The sequence below is a fragment of the Pseudophryne corroboree genome, chromosome 1 (genome assembly GCF_028390025.1).
Source record: "Pseudophryne corroboree isolate aPseCor3 chromosome 1, aPseCor3.hap2, whole genome shotgun sequence".
Classification (NCBI taxonomy): domain Eukaryota; kingdom Metazoa; phylum Chordata; class Amphibia; order Anura; family Myobatrachidae; genus Pseudophryne; species Pseudophryne corroboree.
The window spans coordinates 513,609,827-513,625,654 of NC_086444.1; the positions used below are offsets into that span (position 1 = coordinate 513,609,827).

At 47.5% G+C, this 15,828-nt stretch overlaps 1 protein-coding gene across 4 annotated transcripts in view; it reads right to left on the bottom strand.

The window, feature by feature from the left end:
* Window positions 1–15,828, bottom strand: part of PIP5K1B (phosphatidylinositol-4-phosphate 5-kinase type 1 beta) — a 301,363-nt gene that overhangs the window by 99,677 nt on the left and 185,858 nt on the right. For all 4 annotated transcript variants that reach the window (XM_063913919.1, XM_063913920.1, XM_063913922.1 and 1 more), the window contains one exon: window positions 11,516–11,815. In XM_063913919.1, the coding sequence (XP_063769989.1) occupies window positions 11,516–11,815 (300 nt within the window). The remainder of the gene's footprint in view (window positions 1–11,515; window positions 11,816–15,828) is intronic.

A 15,828-nucleotide genomic window follows, 5' to 3' on the forward strand; every position in this document is an offset into this window, starting at 1 on the left:
ATACTTTGTCAAGAATCCTTTGCAGGCAGTGCCTTCCTGAAGTCTGGAACCCATGGACATCACCAAATGCTGGGTGTATGCTTTGCCAGGCCTTCACTGCAGATGTCTTCAGTTGTTGTTCGTGGGTCTTTCGTCCTTTTAGTATTGTCTTCAGCATGCTGAATTGGGTTGAGATCAGGTGATTGACTCGGCCATTGCAGAATATTCCACTTTTTTTGCCTTTATGTTTTGGGCCATTGTCATCTGTACTGTGAAGCACTGTCCAATCAATGTTGCAGAATTAAACTGAATCTAAGCAGTTATCTCTATACACATAAAAGCTAGTGAAACAGTAATAAAATGGAAAAAACTGCGCTGCAGCTGGGATTTTTAAGTGTTTGAGCTGCTCTGAAATAATATATTAATGTTAAAAATTTGAAAGCAGAGCGCTTGAAATTATGTATCTGTTATATATGTGTTGCAACTAATGTTCTAAATAAAGATGTTTTTAGTAGTGCAATACCTGTAAAAAAAAGAAGGGGTTTAGTTAATGCAATGTTAACAGCCCTTTCAAAAAGTAGTTGCGTTCCTTGGGTGATATTAAGGGTTCCATTCTTAATGCTGTATAGGAAGGAGCAGATCTTATTAGGAAAGTTCTGTAGCACTAACTATCCCTTACTACCAACCTTTGTCCATGATGTTATGAGAACAAAGGCTCCGGCCGTGGACCCAGTGTGCCGTGCAGGGCAATGTATTGCTGGGAGTCCTGGTCTGTGTGACAGCGGTGGTGAGCTTAGCAGCGTTCCCCCGCTCTGGCTGCGGCTTCTGTGTGCCAAGCGGCACAATGTATTAATGGAGTCCCAGCCTGTGTCACAGCGTGGATGTGCTCGGCAGCGTAAACTGGGAATCAAAGCCCAGTACCTGAGTGTCTGTAGGTTGCGCGTCCAACGCGTTTCAGGCTACATGCACTTTGTCAAGGATACGGTGCCATTGGAAGCTATGCATACCCATGCCATCACGCTGCCTCCATTGTGTTTTACAGAAGATGTGGTATGCTTTGGATTATGAACCATTCCAAGTCTTCCCCATATTTTTTTCATCCCAACATTCTAGTACAGGTTGATCTAAGGTTCATCTGTCCAAATAATGCTGTTCCAGAACTATATATTTAGAACAGTCTAATCTGGCCTTTCTATTTTGGAGGCTAATGAATGGTTTGGACTTCGTGGTGAATCCTCTGTACTCTCTTCTCTTTATGGTAGACTTGTATAAAGATATGTCTACCTCCTGTACAGTGTTCGTCACTTAGCTGGATGTTGTGAATTGTTTTTTCTTTACAATGGAAAATATCTTGCGTTCAATCACCACTGTTGTCTTCCGTGGATGTCCTTGCCTTTTTGTGTAGCAGAGCTCACCACTACATTCTTTTTTTTCTCTGAATGATTTGGCCACTCCTAAGGTTCTAAGGTTCCCACTATCTCTCTGATGAACTTTTGCAACCAAAGGATGGCCCGTTTCACTTGCACTGAGAGGTCCTTTGACCGCATGCTGCGGGTTCACAGCATTAGTTTCAAAATTTAAGCGCCACACTTGGAATCAACTCCAGATCTTTAAATCAGCTTAATGGATGAAGAAATAACAAATGAATAGCCCATATCATGTCCCGGCGGCTTCAAGCTGCACTATTACCTGCTCGCCAGTTGGTCTGGCTGTGGGTGAGCTTTAGACGCTCGGCCAAGTTCCTCTTGCTGCTGTCACTCTCCTGGTCAGCGTACCACAAGTATGGCTCCTACCCACTGCGGTCCGTGGGCACGGCCATCTTGCTGTGGGTCAGCTGATTGAAGCTGACACTCACAAGGCTACAATGGATCACCTGTCCCGCTCCACCAATGCTAGCTCAACAGGGGGTATAAAGGGCACTACCCAAACAGTATGATGGTCCCAAAGCAACAAAGTTTCTTGCCTCGCCCTTAGGCTCCAGGTTTCCTGTATTTGCAGACTTGTTCCTGTGTACACCTACTGTAGCTCCCTGCTAACAGTGTCTTTGTTTACAAACTTTGGTTTCTAACTCAGTCCAGCTGACCTCTGTGTGAGCCACTTACCAGTACTTGACATTGGGGGTTCTGTTATCTATAGGCTATCGTCAGTGTTACCCCGAGTCACTAGAGCCTGGCTAAGAAGCATTACCGGTTTCAGCCTGGTCCAGAATTAGCCAATTCCAGCTTGGCTAAGCATTACCGGGTCAAGCCCAGTCCAGTATTTTGCCAATTTCCAGTTTGGCTAAGAAGCATTACCAGTTCCAGCCCAGTCCCGTAGTTTGCCAGTTCCAGTTTGGCTAAGAAGCATTACCGGCTCTAGTCCAGTCCAGTATTTTGCCAGTTCCAGTTTGGCTAAGAAGCATTACCGGTTCAAGCCCGCTCTAGTATTTTATCAATTCCAGCTTGTTTAAGAAGGATTACCAATCCCCAGCCCAGTTCAGTATTTTGTCAGCTCTAGTCTGGCTAGGAATTTATCTGGCACAATCCGGTTCAATCTACTACAGTTCCAGTTATCCAGCGCAGTCTGTTCCAGTCAACAACAGCTCCAGTTTTCAGGCACAGTTCAGTTTGGTTTTCTGTCCATCCTAGCCTGTGAGCAGGGGCGGAACTCTGGGAGGCAGTGGAGTCGGCTGCCGCCGGGCTCCTGGCCTCAAGGGGGCGCATCTCCTCCACTGTCCCCAGTGCCGCTCACCGCGCTGCTGCTGCTGTCTGTGAGGGGAGGGGATCGCAGCGTGCGCCTCCCCTGCCCCTCACTCTCCGGCGGCGGCGCGCTTCAATTCAGCGCCGGTTCGTGAGCCAATCAGAGCTCGCGGACCGGCAGCTAAGGCTGCCGGTCCACGAGCTTTGATTGGCTCATGGACCGGTGCATAATTGAAGAGGGACACAGCCGCCGGAGAGTGAGGGGCAGGAGAGGCGCACGCTGCACTCTCCTCCCCTCACAGACAGCAGCAGCAGCGCGGTGAGCAGCACAAGGGATGGGGGGGAGGGTCATCTATATGTGGCACTGGGGGCATTGCTGGCACTGTGGGGACCTGTATACCTGGCACTGGGGGTCATATCTGGCACTGTGGGGACACTGGCATTGGGGGCATAGCTGGCACTGTGGGGACCTGTATACCTGGCACTGGGGGTCATATCTGGCACTGTGGGGACACTGGCATTGGGGGCATAGCTGGCACTGTGGGGACCTGTATACCTGGCACTGGGGGTCATATCTGGCACTGTGGGGACACTGGCATTGGGGGCATAGCTGACACTGTGGGGACCTGTATACCTGGCACTGGGGGTCATATCTGGCACTGTGGGGACACTGGCATTGGGGGCATAGCTGGCACTGTGGGGACCTGTATACCTGGCACTGGGGGTCATATCTGGCACTGTGGGGACACTGGCATTGGGGGCATAGCTGGCACTGTGGGGACCTGTATACCTGGCACTGGGGGTCATATCTGGCACTGTGGGGACACTGGCATTGGGGGCATAGCTGGCACTGTGGGGACCTGTATACCTGGCACTGGGGGTCATATCTGGCACTGTGGGGACACTGGCATTGGGGGCATAGCTGGCACTGTGGGGACCTGTATACCTGGCACTGGGGGTCATATCTGGCACTGTGGGGACACTGGCATTGGGGGCATAGCTGGCACTGTGGGGACCTGTATACCTGGCACTGGGGGTCATATCTGGCACTGTGGGGACACTGGCATTGGGGGCATAGCTGACACTGTGGGGACCTGTATACCTTGCACTGGGGGTCATATCTGGCACTGTGGGGACACTGGCATTGGGGGCATAGCTGGCACTGTGGGGACCTGTATACTTGGCACTGGGGATCATATCTGGCACTGTGGGGACACTGGCATTGGGGGCATAGCTGGCACTGTGGGGACATATATATCTGGCACTGGGGTCATATCTGGCACGGTGGGGACACTGGCAATAGGGGCATAGCTTGCACTGTGGGGACATATATATCTGGCACAGGGGGGCATATCTGACACTGGGAACACTGACATTGGGGGCAGAGCTGGCACTGGGGGGACACGTATATCTGGCACTGGGGGCAAAGCTGGCACTGTGTGGGGACATGTATATCTGGCACTGGGGCATATCTGGCACTGTGGGGACACTGGCATTAGGGGCATAGCTTGCACTGTGGGGACATATATATCTGGCACTGGGGCAGAGCTGGCACTGTGTGGGGACATGTATATCTGGCACTGGGGGGCATATATGGCACTGTGGGGACACTGCATTGGGGGCATAGCTGGCACTTTGGGGACATATATATCTGGTCAGGGGCGGAACTCTGGGAGGCAGTGGAGTCGGCTGCCGCCGGGCTCCTGGCCTCAAGGGGGCGCATCTCCTCCACTGTCCCCAGTGCCGCTCACCGCGCTGCTGCTGCTGTCTGTGAGGGGAGGGGATCGCAGCGTGCGCCTCCCCTGCCCCTCACTCTCCGGCGGCGGCGCGCTTCAATTCAGCGCCGGTTCGTGAGCCAATCAGAGCTCGCGGACCGGCAGCTAAGGCTGCCGGTCCACGAGCTTTGATTGGCTCATGGACCGGTGCATAATTGAAGAGGGACACAGCCGCCGGAGAGTGAGGGGCAGGAGAGGCGCACGCTGCACTCTCCTCCCCTCACAGACAGCAGCAGCAGCGCGGTGAGCAGCACAAGGGATGGGGGGGAGGGTCATCTATATGTGGCACTGGGGGCATTGCTGGCACTGTGGGGACCTGTATACCTGGCACTGGGGGTCATATCTGGCACTGTGGGGACACTGGCATTGGGGGCATAGCTGGCACTGTGGGGACCTGTATACCTGGCACTGGGGGTCATATCTGGCACTGTGGGGACACTGGCATTGGGGGCATAGCTGGCACTGTGGGGACCTGTATACCTGGCACTGGGGGTCATATCTGGCACTGTGGGGACACTGGCATTGGGGGCATAGCTGACACTGTGGGGACCTGTATACCTGGCACTGGGGGTCATATCTGGCACTGTGGGGACACTGGCATTGGGGGCATAGCTGGCACTGTGGGGACCTGTATACCTGGCACTGGGGGTCATATCTGGCACTGTGGGGACACTGGCATTGGGGGCATAGCTGGCACTGTGGGGACCTGTATACCTGGCACTGGGGGTCATATCTGGCACTGTGGGGACACTGGCATTGGGGGCATAGCTGGCACTGTGGGGACCTGTATACCTGGCACTGGGGGTCATATCTGGCACTGTGGGGACACTGGCATTGGGGGCATAGCTGGCACTGTGGGGACCTGTATACCTGGCACTGGGGGTCATATCTGGCACTGTGGGGACACTGGCATTGGGGGCATAGCTGGCACTGTGGGGACCTGTATACCTGGCACTGGGGGTCATATCTGGCACTGTGGGGACACTGGCATTGGGGGCATAGCTGACACTGTGGGGACCTGTATACCTTGCACTGGGGGTCATATCTGGCACTGTGGGGACACTGGCATTGGGGGCATAGCTGGCACTGTGGGGACCTGTATACTTGGCACTGGGGATCATATCTGGCACTGTGGGGACACTGGCATTGGGGGCATAGCTGGCACTGTGGGGACATATATATCTGGCACTGGGGTCATATCTGGCACGGTGGGGACACTGGCAATAGGGGCATAGCTTGCACTGTGGGGACATATATATCTGGCACAGGGGGGCATATCTGACACTGGGAACACTGACATTGGGGGCAGAGCTGGCACTGGGGGGACACGTATATCTGGCACTGGGGGCAAAGCTGGCACTGTGTGGGGACATGTATATCTGGCACTGGGGCATATCTGGCACTGTGGGGACACTGGCATTAGGGGCATAGCTTGCACTGTGGGGACATATATATCTGGCACTGGGGCAGAGCTGGCACTGTGTGGGGACATGTATATCTGGCACTGGGGGGCATATATGGCACTGTGGGGACACTGCATTGGGGGCATAGCTGGCACTTTGGGGACATATATATCTGGTACTAGGGGCATAGCTGGCACCGGAGGCATATCTTGCACAGGAGCATAGCTGGCACTGGGGGGACACGTATATCTGACACTGGGTGCAGAGCTGGCACTATGTGGAGACGTATATCTGGCACTGTGGGGACACTGCATTGGGGGCATAGCTGGCACTTTGGGGACATATATATCTGGCACTAGGGGCATAGCTGGCACTTTTGGGACACTGGCATTGGGGGCATATCTGGCACTGGGGGGACAAGTATATCTGGCACTGGGGGTCATGTGTATCTGGCACTGTGAGGCATATATGTATCTGGCACTGTGGGGACATATGTTTCTGGCAGTGTGGAGGCACCCATTTTTTGACATTTTTATATGTATGTGGCACTGTACAGGGGCATTATAGGTGGTCTTCAGTTGCCAACTGTCGGGATCCCGGCGCACAGTATACCGTCGCCGGAATCCCGACAGCCGGCATACCGACAGTTTTTCTCCCTCGTGGGGGTCCACGACCCCCCCTGGAGGGAGAATAAATAGCGTGGCGCGCGTAGCGAGCCCGCAAGGGGCTCATTTGCGCTCACCACGCTGTCGTTATGCCGGCGATATGTAGGGGGGGCACCAACATTTATCATGCCTCCGGGCGACTGGGGCGAACTTACGCCACTGCCTGTGAGGGAAAGCTATATTCGTACTCCTCAATTCCTGCACTCCAACACTGCTAACCATAACGCTACTGATACAACTCCGGCAACAAGAAGTACCAGTGTCATGATAGCCCAGACCTGTTCATGAAACAGCTTCTGACTCAACTGTCCACTTACTTTTGGTCCCTTGGAGAAGAGGGGGCCACATATTAAACAGATGTCATTCCTAAACCCTTCCTCCAATTTGGATGTAAATAACATCAAATTACAGCTGATAGTCTGCACTTTAAAATCATATTCATTATGTAACTTAAATACGTTTTGGTAAACAGCTAAAATGACAAAAATTGTGTCAGTGTCCAAATATGTACCAGTATGTTGTTGTGGAGTAAAGCCTCCTCTGCAGACATTGTTTTATTTTTAATAAATCATTCTTTCCAGAGCCAATGGGTGATTTTGTGAGCAGAAGTCCTTCCCAGTTGGTTAAGTGATCCCTAATCATGAACATCTTTATGTAAAGAATCGTCTCAGCTCCTGAGGTACGTGCATTCTCAGTATACGCTTGGCCCCTCTTATGATCTGCCTGATACCAGTGACTGAATGTGTCACATAGATTAGGTGGAAACTAACCTATACTGAGTTTTATTCATTTGGGGGGGAGGAAGAGGGGGGGGGGGGGGGGGGGAGTGGAACCTGGCACCCGCCCAATGCCATGCTCAACCTTCTCCTGCTTCTCCAATCCCAATTCAGAATAAAATATACTTAATCTCTTGTGGATCTCAATTTTCCACAAAGTATTGCATTTATCTACACATCAGGGTTATTTAGGTATTTAGGTTTTAAATGTAGATTACCGCATTGCATAATTAGAACCATTTATAGAATTCAGACTGTTTTTGGCAGGTTAATAATTTCTGCCTTTTTCTATCTCTTCTATAGTCAAAACCAATGGATAAAGTATGTGACAGGAAGCCTAGAGATATCACAAGCTGCATGTTTCTAATACCCCTTTCACACTGCACAAATAACCCAGTATCGACCCGGCATATTGCCGGGTTGACACAGGTCGGCGTGCGGTGTGAAAGGGGCGTAGCCGAAATCCCGGGTCGCCTGACCTGGCAATTCAACCCGGGTATAAAATAGTGTTATACCCGGGTTGAATACCGGGTCAGTGGCTGCATAAACGGGCTCCCGGGTCGAAAGCGACTCGGGACCCGTTTACTAGAGGCGCTCATCTCATCTCCCAGCGCCGCCTCCACCTTCGCCCCACCGCCACTGCCCCCTGCCGCTATGGCAACCCGCCCGGCATATTGCCGGGTCGGAAAAGCCTGCAGCAGCTGCCAATGCCGGATCCCACCCGGGAAGGACCCATTTCCAATTCCCGGGTGGGATCCGGCATTGGCAGTGTAAAAGGGGTATAAATAACTTCAGCAGCATTTTAAATGAATGAAAGCAGAGAGGAGACTATGATTTGTATGTGATGGGCACACACATTGGATATGCCATGAATACGTAACCCTAACAGATGGAGAGATAGTAGCTGAGAAACTAATGCAATAAACAAGCTAATAGTTACCACTGTCTCTGTATGCCACACAACATATGTAACAATTCATTATAGCACTGTATTTTTGGATACTGTGTGAATAATACTATATCTAATCTGCCATGCAGCAAGAGATTATCCAAGGTTTTCTATTTCACTTCTGTTGCTATGATTTTTCATATGTTACACATTCTCTTCTGGATTTCATCTTCTTTGAATGATTGGTTTACCTTCACTAATAAATTAAATACATCAAATTAATATAAGATCTTCCTCTACCTGTAAGTATCAAGACATGTTGCCATTAGCAATTACAATTTGCACTCGGATAATATTTAGATCAGTATTTCTGTAAAGATTTGATGACTTTTTTTCTTTATAATTGTCTTTTTGGCATACAATGTAGTGTATTACTCGCATGCTGGCTCCACACCATGCCACACACAACACACACACATATAAGGAGGAAAAGGTGGAAATGTGAGTATCTTTTCTTCCATATTCCTTTATTATTATTTTATAGCCTGGATGTGCTAATTGTTTAGAATACTGAATATGGAGAGATTTAGTAAACACTACATTTTTAAAACTTATGATTTCATTTATTTAAAAAAGTTTTTACATTTAATTAACATACTGTAACTTTGTATGTGATACTACACCTCTAAAATGTACACTTTTGAATAAAAAAAAAAAGGTTTGTTGTATTGCATCTGTTTTAAACTTATTTACTATTAACCAGTGGCGTGGTAACCACAAAAGTGATACAGCTGTCTTCATGAATGAGATTTTATATCGGGACTGCCAGCAGGATCCCAACGGACAGAATCCTGACACATCCCATTAAGTAGTGGGGCTAGGTACTAGTGGGAGAGTTAGAATTGGGCTGCATGGGTGGGGCAGGATGGTTGGGGTTAGGCTGCGGGAGGGGGATGTTAGGGTTAGGCTGTGGGAGGAGTGTGAGTTAGGGACAGGGCTAAAATACTTACCGGAATACTTCGGAATTTTCCATCGCGATTGACCTGTCAGTCTTCTGACGACGGCCAGGATTTCGTACCCAACCCTTTATATCACAGGTTGAATTATCACACCACTCTATATCCTACCACAATTACCTGCATACAAGGATGCATCCAGCCACTTCTAGAGAGTGACGCTTTCATTATACAGCACCTGTCTAGTGTTCACTCTAGGCTGTTTTAGCAGGGCACCGCGCCCTGCCCGTTTTTTAGCAGGCAAAACCCGCCCTGCCCCTTTTGCGGCGCCCTGCTAGAACAGCCGCCCGCTTCCTGCCCTCCCGGCGTGTATAGATGCCGTGCGCATGCGCGCGGCATCCATTCACGCATTGGGAGAGGGCTGGGGGAAGCCCAGCACCGACGGAGGTGCTGGGCACGCCCCCAACAGTGACGTCGCCGGCCACAGACGCTCTCTACAGTAGCGTCTGTGGGCCGCACCGCCCCCTAAAATGACGTAGACGTGGCCACGCCCCCACATGTGCCCCCGGAGTCCGGCGCCCTGCCCCTTTTCACTCCAAGAGTGAACACTACCTGTCTACTGGCCCACTCCTATGTGTGCCCACTCTGTTAAGGCCATGGCTCAGTTCTGTGGAAGGTGAGCTGGATGAATACATGTACAAAATGTAAGCTCTATATATATATATATATATATATATATATATATGACAATATGCTGAGCCAAACACAACTCAAGATGCACCCATCTCAGCTGGGTTAACATCAGGCTTACTTACACCCTGATACAATTATATCCAGCCAGGTCATAAGCACAAGAAACTGTTTTCCATTCACTGTTATGGTGTGTACACACGGTGAGATATTTTCTTACGATTCTGACTATATAGTCAAAATCGTAAGAAAAGTTAGTGCAGATCGCAAGGTGAAAGTCACCTTGCGATCCCGATTCGATGCCGATGCGCGGTCCCGCGCGGTTGGCATCGCAAGCCTAGATAGACTGTGCAGGCAAGTCAATTTTGACTATCTCTATAGAAGAGATAGTCAAAATTGACACTTAGCTAAAATCGCACATAGTCAGTATCGCAAGCACAGTCATTATGTGCTTGCGATGCCGACCTAGCCCCTGTCGCATAGTGAGAATCTCACCGTGTATATGGGCCTTTAGTTCTGCTTTAAATAAAATAAACAACAGCATACAAACTCTATAATACAGTAGATATACATTCTTTCTCATTTACAACTGAAAATAAGAATATTAGTTCTAAAATATGCCCATAAAATCATTGAATATAAGCAGGAGCAATAAAGAAAGTAAGTTTACAATCAGCCAATCAGAAGCAACTCGTTACCGCTAGTGATCATCATAATAGTCATACTCATCAGTGTGTATCTGCATAACCCCCTAGGCTTCTATGGGTCTGCCACGGTTCACAATTAGGCGAATATACCACTGTAGTAGCAGCAGGTATTTGCATGCCCCCTTTCATCCCCCAGTCCTCTGATCCAAGTATAAAGTGATATGAGTACCAAATATGTATCTGGACATATGTACACGCGCAGCAGAAATCTGCATATCTTACACTAGGCAAATTGGTATAAGCCCGACACAGCATAAGTCCCACAGGATTTAGGAATGATGGTCCTCCTTTACTGCATAATATTAATGGGGCTTATAGCTATAGGGTAGGATGTACTAATACTAACATGCGGTTAAACCTCAGAAAACTGCCCTTTTCGGAAGTTAGCCCACAGTACTTATGTATACCAATCTCCAGAAAGCAAAACTTTCTGGAACTTGTACCCAATAAGCACTGCCATATATACATGGCGTTGCCTAATAGAAGCCTATGAGATTCTCTCCGAGTTATTTCCCAAGAAGGATCCAAAAGGGTCCTCAACGACCCTCACTGAGTTACATCCGCACAGGAGCAGGAGTCTGCTCATCGCAAAGGACAGCTCTTATCTGCTGTTCTTTGCACAAATAATCACAATTATACATGTATACAGCGTTAATAAACTCCGCTATGCATGCTGTGAGTGGCAGGATGCATCGATGTGTGATACAGTCCATCCATAGTATGTTACTTTAACATCTATACAATCATTACATGTATCACCACAAAATCAATGTTTATTTCCAGGTCTGCTAACTTCATAGAGGATGTTACAACTCATTCAGAGGACAAAACGTTTCTTATACTTTAATATTATGATGATTTGTGGCAGTTTTTATCCAGGAGCTGGATGTTGTACACATTTATGAATTGCCTAAATCCAACTGTATATTGTTTCTTCAAAACACTAGCGGAATGTACTATGATAGACTGCAGAAACAGCTATAAATAAAGTACTTACACGACAATCTCTCTGTAGTGTTTTCATCAATGCGCTGTAGGTCTCAGGATCAAAATACAATCCTTCATGCATGTCCTGCAGAAAATCCAAGTCTTTGTATGTGGGGCAGGTTTTCTCCCGTTCTTTCCGAGACGCTCTCCGTTTATACGTTGATCCTTTTAGGTCATATTTGAAATGCATCTTCATTGAACGCGGCAAAACATTGTTCATTACCACAAGTCGAATGTTTATACCCCCAGACTGAAGACAGTATAGTCCATAAAATTTGGGCAGTAGTGTCCTGGGATTCTGATTTAAGTTCTAAATACAAAACAAAACAAAGACACAGAGTTTAATAGAAAAACAAATAAAATAAGACTTATCCATATTAATTCAAGTATACTGATCTAATAAGAATATTCTTTTACATTTTAAAGGTTTCACAATGTAGCTTAGATGACAGGCACAAGACTAGATCTCTTATGCAGCTGCATAGGATATCTGTAACTGTTTGGCCTAACGCAACTGCCCACAGCTGTAAATAATGTGTATCTGTAAGTAATGACCCCTCACTGAACTTCATGACTGTAAATAAATGTGCCATTAATGATATTCATGGCCACAGAGCAGAAAACATGTCATCACTATCAGTCATGGCTTTAAATATGGCATATAGTTGGCATCCCGACTACGGCATCCCAGGGGTCAGAAGACTGGTGCATGAATCCCAACACCTGTCACAATGCTGACAGCGGAATCCCAACAGCCAGAATCCCCGCATGTAAGTATACCGGGATGGGTTAGGGTTAGGCTGCAGGGAAATGGGTAGAAGTGAGGGTTAGGCTGTAGGTGGAGGTTAAGGTCAGGCTGCGGGGGGGGGGGGGGGGGGGTGTTAGCGTTAGTCTGCGGGAGGGGAGGACTAATGTTAGGTTGCACGGGTTGGGGGGGGGGACAGGTTAATTTGCGGGAGAGGAGGGTTAGGATTTGGGGCAGTGTTAGGGATAGTTTGTGGGAATCTGTCGGATTTTGGCATTCAGAATGCCGATGGCGGTATTCTGACAGTCTGCCCGCCGGCATCCTCACTGCCGGTATCCTGTACCCAACCAGTAAATAATGTGCCATTACTGCTGTTCATGGCTGTAGATAATTTGCATTAGTATGATCGGCATTTAGAGGATTACTATTCATTCACTAGAGCTCAAACTGTCTAAAGCATGCCAGATGTATGGTGAGTATAGTGAGTAACTCGTAACTCCTTCCCAGGGCAAAAACCATAGTAGTTTTGGCCCTGGCTCTCATATCACAGGGATATAATACTGTAAGGGACTGATGTGAATGATTAAACATTCCCTGACGGCACAAAACTGTGTGATGCTTTGGTGCCATTCAAATAAAACTTATTAATAATAATAATAATAATAATATAATTGGATAAAAGACATATTTCAGAATCAGAATCAACATTATTGGCCAGGTATACTCACGTATACTAGGAATTGTTTGCAGTGTACAATGCTTCCCCAAATAACAACAACAAAGGGAACTACATCACATAAAATAGCATACATACACACATGACATACATTGCTACAAGAACACTGTATACAATTGCTTCTCAGTTCATTGCGCCAGACATGTTAGACATAATTTAGTAAATGAACAGCTAGCGGAAAGAAACTTTTTTTGGTTCTGGTCAACTTGGTGAGAATGGACCTGTACCGCCTGCCTGATGGAAGTGTTTCAAACAGGACGTGACCAGGGTGCAGCTCGTCTGCCACGATTTTCCCTGCACATTTCTTAACTCTGGACAGGTAACGGCCCTGGACAGATGGGAGGACGGGTCCAACTATCTTTTCTGCAGTCCTCCTTGCCCTCTGTAACCTCCCTCTATCACACTCATTGACAGCTCCATATCGGACTGTAATTGAGGAGCATAGAACGGACTCCACGATGGCTGTATAGAAGATGATAACAGCTTCTGTGAGATGTTACATTTCCTGAGTTACCTCAGAAAGAACAAACGCTGTTGCGCCTTCTTAACTATGGAGCCTATATTTAGCCCCCATTTAAGGTCATGGGAAATTATAAAGCACAGGAATGTAAGAGTCAACCCACAACACCACACTGTCGGCAATCACGAGTGGGCGCATGGCAGCAGGTTTCCTTCTGAAGTCCACCACCATCTCAACCGTTTCCAGTTTGTGCTCTTTGCCATGGTGAATAAACATTCCCATAAATATGGTATTGTAAATGTACATGCCTAGGTTGTCTGCATTAATAAATGAAGAAACATATTAAGACAATTAATAAAACACTGTCTGCTTCTTTGAGCCTAAACAGCACAGTGCATGTATACATATGCAAATTGAAATGCTTAAAATCAACTAGTTTCATCAGAGAAACTTCCTAAACATGAAAGAAACTAGTCCATGTCAGGAATATCAACAGCGCAATAGGTTTCATAGAAAGAGAAATACTGGGACAAAAAATAGCGTCGGGGATCAGGCAACAGAGGTCTCTTTTTGAGCAGCGTTATCATTTCTGAAAGATGTACCCACTGCTGGTCTATGCATTTATTTTCTTCCAATGCAATGCCCTTCAGATGGAATGCGGTTCCCACCTCTGCATCTATCCTGCCACTTTGGATTATGCAGGAAAAGTTGCTATTGCTTTATGTGACACTTAGACAAGTGCAAGTAGAGCCACTGTTGATATTAATAGGCGTCTCAAAAGCAGCGTATTACTGAGTTGAATTGAACTGTATATGCGAAACAGCCGGAGTGCGTACACATAAGTAAATATGCCTATCATGCTGTCACCTCACTCTGTAGCAGGTGCCATGTTAGGACTGTCAGTGACTGACGGCTAATCAGACCTGCTGTATTGAAATGCGCAGTGCTGCTTGATTCATAATCAGAGGCAGAGCCAGTGGTGTCACAGCAACTTACTCTCAGCTTTTTGACCGGTGTCAGATGCCATCAGGAAACTGTCTTTTATATGTGGGAGTATGCACTGCTCACAGCTGCAGTGCAATCATTCCAGTATAACACTGAATTTGTATTTTATTTTCATCGTTGACAAGTGAAAATGACAGTGTTGGGGTTTAGTGACCCCTTATGCTGCTACTGGTGTTTTATTTATTATTCAATGTGAAATTAACCACATACAAGTTTATAAAGACACTGGAGCTGATGCAGCGCAGCACCCATCTCAGTAGCAGGCTATCTATTTGTACGCTTGCTTTCACAGCCATCATCATTATCAGTGTACACTTGCACTAGACTTATCTTTGGTACAAAAGATCCATCTGAAAACTATGTATATGTACATAGACATGCAGCCCACAATTCTGTCTTCACGCCCTGGATAAACTTAGTCTACGTGCGAACGCTTCATTACCATCCAATCCCAACCCTTCAGGTGCAAGTGAAGATTTGACCGAGTTGCATATTGCTCAGCTTTGCCTGTAGCTGAACATACTCAGCTGCCGAGAATGCGCAGAACGAAAACACACATGTGACGTCAGAAAAACTGATTTGCATTCACCTCTGCATCAGCCCGGGTGTGGGAAATGAGGCTGCAGATAATAATAATAATAGTAATTTTATTTATATACCGCTCCTTCTCCAAAAGGACTCAAGGCGCTTTACAGACATCAAAAACAATACACATAATACAGAAGATTTAAGTAAAACAGCAATAGACAAGCCACACAGACATAAAAAGAAAATCTAGAGTGCAGAGTAAGCATAATACAGGATTGGTGTAGACATTTTTGGTAATACCTTCCACAGGTTGTATATTCTACCCCCACAAGGTACCAGGTGAGGCAGCCATCTTTGGCGCACTGCATAGGATTACCCTGGGTGGAATAGTCTACCCTACAAGAGGTGACACAAAATGGGGTGATTGCAGCATCCTAAAGTTCAGAGTAGGTTCTCAACAAAACCATCAGGTCCATTTATTTTTCATCCCATCCACAAATGTACCAGATGAGGCAGCCACGATTGGGCGCACTGCAAAGGTTAAACTGTGGGATGTGAGCCATACAAGGGTCAAATGCATATATGAGAACACTGATACTTGTGTAGTAGTATGATACGCCCTCTCCAGAAAGATCCACATGAAGTACTTCCTGCCCACAGAGGAACTATCCGATGCAACCATCTGGGGTGCACTGCGTAGGTTGCTGCTGGCAGGGTATGCAATCAGTGTAGGTACACATTACAGGAATAGCATACGGTGGGGTTGAAGTACTCCATAACTGCAGGAATGGGGCCATCTGGAGGCAAGACAGACGAGTGTGCAATTTTGTGTGGAAATCTGACTGTATA